At 41.6% G+C, this 6,023-nt stretch overlaps 1 protein-coding gene across 4 annotated transcripts; it reads left to right on the top strand.

Moving 5' to 3' along the window:
• The first annotated feature begins 182 nt into the window (after positions 1-182).
• fktn (fukutin) lies at positions 183-5,375 on the top strand. 4 transcript variants are annotated; one of them, XM_042059896.1, is made up of 10 exons: positions 183-257; positions 790-961; positions 1,088-1,144; positions 1,353-1,553; positions 1,869-2,146; positions 2,277-2,409; positions 3,008-3,137; positions 3,305-3,438; positions 3,558-3,682; positions 4,326-5,375. In XM_042059896.1, the coding sequence occupies exons 2-10, from the start codon at positions 860-862 to the stop codon at positions 4,537-4,539; spliced, it is 1,374 nt and encodes a 457-aa protein (XP_041915830.1). In that variant the 5' UTR covers positions 183-257; positions 790-859; the 3' UTR covers positions 4,540-5,375. The 4 variants fall into 4 exon arrangements, with proteins under 4 accessions (XP_041915830.1, XP_041915832.1, XP_041915833.1 ...); XM_042059898.1 differs by having other exon boundaries at positions 247-304; XM_042059899.1 differs by lacking the exon at positions 183-257 and adding an exon at positions 313-432.
• Positions 5,376-6,023: the final 648 nt, after the last annotated feature.

Here is a 6,023-nt window from a genome sequence, read left to right as displayed (position 1 = left end):
TCTTTATTTATTGGTGAATTAGGACTAGTTTAAAAACAACTGGTGTGTAATTTCAAGCTTCTGTGGACATAATAAAAAAATAAAAAAAAGCTCCACAATCATAGTAATTGCAATTAAACAAGGAAAACCGTTTCCCATTCCCTTATTAATAGATCAGGTCTGCATCAAACGGATAGGCTACGTCGCTATTTTCAAAACGCCTAACTTTTGTCTAAAGTGGTTTGCCGTACCCTGTATTTGAGTCTGAGAGCGTCTAGGCAAAGATCCTTGATTACTAGCTCCGCTTGAACCCTCTCTGGTCTAGGTAAGGTAACAATAAACAATGTCAATTTTGATCATGTATTTTTAGAAAACGTTATACCAAGCTATCAGATGGTGTTATTTTTCAATACAGATTAGACATCGTAGTGTGGAAGAAATGTGTTGAATAGCGTGAGTAGGCTATGACTTCACAGACGAATGCTTGCTAGTTAACGTTAGCTGCACGCAAACTGCATCCATTCAGAATAGTTAAAAACGCTCGACAATGCTCGATAATGACTTTGTTTACAGATTCTGGACAAGTGACCTTTCACTATTTCAGAGCTGCTGTTGCTAGCCATCTAATTATATTTCAAATATGCATAGCAAGCCTGATGTGAGGAGGCTAAATGTGTTCATTCATAAGGTAGCCAGCCTATATTTTTGCGATTATTTCTTTGTATAGTCCTCTTATCTTGGCTTTCTGTCATGACTGCTCTAGCTGATGTGCATGTTGGTTTCCTCATAATTGAATGTACATGCTGCCAGATGCAAGCGATGATGAACATGGTTGGAAAGCTTTCTCAGTTCCAAGCCTGCATCTCATCTTCAAGGACCAATGCCTAGAATCAACAAGACCGTGGTTCTTGCCCTACTCATTGCAACAAGCTCGATATTTCTGCTATTCCAGTTGTATTATTACCGACAATACATATCAAAGGTTTGTACGTGAGGTCGACAAGGAGCTAGACTTCTACTTGACATTTTTTATGTAATGTTTAGTATGGTCATATCATAAGCCCTCACCATCAGTAAATCTGACGCTGGTTTTTCACCTTCCACCTAGAATGGACTACATGTTTTCGGTGGTAAAGGGTCCTTGACAGGCACTGATGCACAAAGGGTAAATATAACACTGATTTAAGAAGGCATCTACCTGGTGACCATACCATATTTGTACACGCTCTCTCTTTCTCTCTCTCGCTCTCTCTCTCTTTCTCTATCTCTCCGACTCTGCCTGACTACTATGTGACATGGTGCAAAGAATCAATTGAATATACTGTACATGTGTTTTTCCAATTGTGAAACTCACCATGGAATGTGTCTGACAGCACCTGATAGTGAAGTTCCTTGGGTTGGTGCACAAGTATAGCCTGCCTGTCTTCATGGTGGACACTGCCTCACTGGACCTGCTCTCTCACGATGCTCTTCTGCTGAAGGAGAGCAAGTTGAAAGAACCCCACTGCATGTTCCTGTGTACCCACAGAGAGTTCACATCCTTTGCCCTCCTGGGAAACCTCTGGAAGTACGATGTAAGTACTTTATCCTTGTGATAGCTGCTCCCCTACATCTTGTGTTTTCCAATCAGGAGGTATTGGAAATGCTAATACCATAGCAGTTGCAAAGTGCAATGAGTGCATGTTGTTGTATTATCATATCACTATAGACCCTTTCAACAATAAAAACAAAAACAATGCCTGAACGTTCTATTTGGTTTCCAATCTACTTCCTCTGCATTAAGATAACATATGGAATGTTAAAACGGAAGCCTTGTGGGGCCAACTATGATGCTGATAATGGAACTCTCTTGAAAGGTTCTATAATCTGATTCTTTGTGTGGATGTTAGGTCGGTCTGATTGAAGCAGCTGAGGAACGGGGTATGGAGGTCCTCGAGATACGAGGGAAGGACCCCCGACTCGTCAGCATGGACGACCTGGCAGGAAATGACATCCCCCTCCACTTCCTGTTCAAGATGAATGGCCGGCTGGTGCATCTGGTGGTCCTGTACGAGCGCAGCGGAAACTATCTATGGCACGGCCCCCTCAGACTGAAACCTAGCATGGACAGAAGGTTTGCCCCCTTTAAGAAGCTGGATTTTGGGCGCTACGCTGGGGCGTACAATAGGTAAGGGTTTGATTGTGTGCATATGCTTCACAAACACTAAATGGCAGTTGAATGGTTGCTTAAATCACCCACGGTTACTAAGATGAGTTGATTTTCAACAAACATATTGTGCACATTGTTATCTTTTCAGGCCTGAATTGGTCCTGACAACGTTGGATGGGCTGGACGTGCGAATCCCACGAAACTTCTCATATTTCCTGAAAGAACATTCCGAGGCACGTTTCCTCGAGTGCCCCTTTAGAGAGGCCCGTGCATTCTACCAGGTACCTGCCGCCCGCCACCTGTGCAAATATACTCATCAAATACCTGCTCCCACCCGTGCACACACGCTCATCAAATACCTGCTGCCACCCGTGCACACACGCTCATCAAATACCAAATACCTGCTGCCACCCGTGCACACACGCTCATCAAATACCTGCTCCCACCCGTGCACACACGCTCATCAAATACCTGCTGCCATCCGTGTACACATACTCATGTCACACCTACCAACACATAAGTGCCTTTCACAAAAATTTTGCCACTGCATCATCTCCACTATTTCTCCGCTTCTGTAACATTCAGACTCACTTTCCTGGAAAACGCTGACCCAACTCTGTATTAAGCTTAGCATTTGAAGCATTCCAATACAGAATGCTACTTTGAACTTGGAACCAGTTTTTATCTGTTTGCTCAGTCAAGCATACATTTTCTGTCCTTGGCTTCAACTGTTCCTTGGTTGTTCATAGGACAAGGTGATAACAGTAAGACTTGTTCTCCTTGAGAATGAATAGGTCTTAGCTATTGTCAAGAAGTTTCAGTTTCCATTTTCCCTTTTCCCTTTGCATTCTCAGTGTTGCTTTCTCTTGTTTCCTCAAGCTGTATCCAGATGACCTGTCACCAGAGGCCATGGACTTCAGGATGAAGGCCAAGAGTCTGCTGCACCTGGCCGCTAGAACGCTGTACGAGCTTGGAGTTCCCTTTTGGCTCAGTAGTGGAACCTGTTTAGGTGACAAATGCACACACACACACACACGCATAATAGATAACTAGATACTTCACATACTTCTGATCACACACATAAAGATGTGCACATAAATGCAGACAGTCATGTCCACTCTAAACATACCCAAGACATCCTCAGACTTGACGTGGTCTCCTCATTCTCTCCTGCAGGCTGGTTCAGGCAGTGCAGTATAATACCCTACAGTAAAGATGTAGACCTGGGGATCTGGATCAAGAACTACAGACACGACATCACACACGCGTTTCAGAAAGCAGGGCTCCCACTCAAACACAAGTTTGGAAAGGTCTGGTAATATCTGGACGCGTTGAGAACTTTCGTCTTCAGTTTTCAGTCAGACATGATGGTTATGACTCTTCAAGTGTTTGTTAAACGCATAGCCTCTGTGTATGTGTCCATCCTCAGGTCGAGGACAGTCTGGAGCTGTCCTTCCAAGGCTTAGATGTGAAGCTGGACATCTTCTTTTTCTATGATGAAGGAGAGACCGTGTGGAATGGAGGCACGCAGGCGAAAAGTGGCAAGAAATTCAAGTGTGTTGTCAGTTTGCATACGCTGATAGATACTTGAATGCGTATACTTTTTGTTGACACCTCACACACAGTATATACTGTATAGTATACAAGGAATGCTTCAGTATGATCCATGTGATTTCTGAATGCATAATGGCATATAGCCTATGATAGTGTTGCATTCATAATTTATGGTTTCTCTATGACTATGTTTACATGCGCTTCAGTAGCCCATATTCAGGATATGGTGTTTATATGAACACAGAGAAACCCAGTTATTAATACCCCTGTATGCATGATAAATTCTAGTATCCCGGTTACCAACAGTAAAGTTCTATTAGCACACTTTATCGCACGTTTGCATGACAAATCAGGATAAGGTGTATGGAACAGGATCCCGGTTTCTTTCGGGAGTACTCCACCTAGCATAACCAGGATACTCAAAACTGGGGTAAGGGCTGAAATACGGATATGATATTATGATGAGTAAATATAATATATGATGATATATGATATTTACATGCGCAAATACAAAGTGAGGATACATCAAAATCCTGATCATAACCGGGATACTAACGCGCATGTAAAAGCAGTCTATATTAATGTTGTCCGCTCTCTTGGCCGTCTAACTCTTATGACTATATGTTTTTTTCTCCCCGGACAGATACGTGTTCCCCAGATTTCAGCTGTGCTGGACAGAGCTACTGGAGCTGAAGGTGCGTGTGCCGTGTCAGACTCTGGACTACGTGCAGGCCAACTACGGCTCCGACTGGAATGTTCCGGTAAAGGCCTGGGACTGGAAGAGCTCTCCACCCAACGTGCAGGAGAACGGTGTGTGGCCTGTGCGTGAGTGGGACGAGGTCATCCAGGTCTACTGAGAACTGAGAATGTTCTATTGCTGGCAATAGATGTGGTACAAAAACAGCATCATGGCTGCTGCGGTAATGATAGACACTACATTTCTGCAAAAAAGCTTCTCCATTTATGAACTGTGACTCGAATCTGCGTGTTCAAGCCCTGTCAGAGTCCTCATTAGTTCAAACAATCTTCAAATGCCTTAACATAAGGCAGTGATACACCTGCTATTCACTCCCTCCCTCTTGCACATTACTTAGTAGTACCTCAAACAGGAGGGGGACAAACGTGCACTGCACTAAGATATCAATTAAATGGCTATAATTTATTTGACTGAAAACAGTGAATTTCATAACTTTTTTCTTTATATGTATATATATGTATGTCTTAACACTGTTTTTGTGTAATTTTGAACATAAATATGGATAGATGGTGGTATAATGTTGATTATGTAAATGATAAAAGGAGCTCTGGAAATAATGAATAACTGCAGTATTTGATGGGTTTGGTGATCCATGCTACGTGTTTGGATGTGAGGGTCCCAGCACAGACTGTAATCTGAAGAGGCCCTAGAGATGATCTGCAGTGTTCAAAAAGGAAATGTAGATTACAACTAAATATGACACTAGCAAAACCTGATTCTGTATCATTCTGTATTTCTTCTCTGCAACATGTACAGTAACAGGAATGGGCATATCTGTTTCAGTGGGCTCCTGTTGCATGCTAACTAACCCAGTTAAATGTGTTCTAAATAATGATGTGTATTATTTGTCATAATGTTCCCTTTTGACAAAATTTGACTTTCACATCTCATCATGACCCATGTTCAGACCACTACAGCACTAAAAAAATATTATCACCTGTCGTGTTTCATTTGGAAGAAAAAAGCCTGCCTTTGTTTGAATACTGTGTTGTGGGTGTATTCACCTTTGGCCATCTTTCTGAAAGTCTACCTGCTCTCAGGTATTTAAATGTTGAACGGAATAGAAAGTCATTGTTGTGTGTGCTGGCCGGGAAGGAAAATTAACATAAAAACTAGATGTACCGTGTAGTAGTACATAACATGCCCATAACATTTCAGTGTCCCAGGAGTCGTCAAGCAAAAATCTGGTTTGATAAGAGCAGTTGATAGCTGTTTGAAATATCAGCACACAAATTTGTTCTTACATTTACAATAGAAAATATTTTTCAATAAATGTTACCACAAAAGAGATATAAATATAAGTGTTCTTTAGTATTATGAGGATTTCATTCTCATCAAAGTTGTCACCAAATAATTAATTTAACTTAATTTACCAACAGATAAACAATAAAACTAGACAATTCTCACATCATTTACATTGTGCCACAGGTGTTGATCACATTACAGATCAGTTCTTTGGGTTTGTAACTGCTGGTTCAAAGTTCAGTGTGTTAAAGGGCATTCAGAAATGACCCAAATGATTCCATGAATCATTAGCTTCATGGAAGCTCTAATTGTTGTGAGGGTAAATAACGCAAATATGAA

This window comes from Alosa sapidissima, chromosome 13 (assembly GCF_018492685.1).
Source record: "Alosa sapidissima isolate fAloSap1 chromosome 13, fAloSap1.pri, whole genome shotgun sequence".
In the NCBI taxonomy this organism is placed as follows: domain Eukaryota; kingdom Metazoa; phylum Chordata; class Actinopteri; order Clupeiformes; family Clupeidae; genus Alosa; species Alosa sapidissima.
The sequence above is the reverse complement of the archived record's forward strand: the minus strand, read 5'-3'. Positions and strand labels throughout refer to the sequence as shown.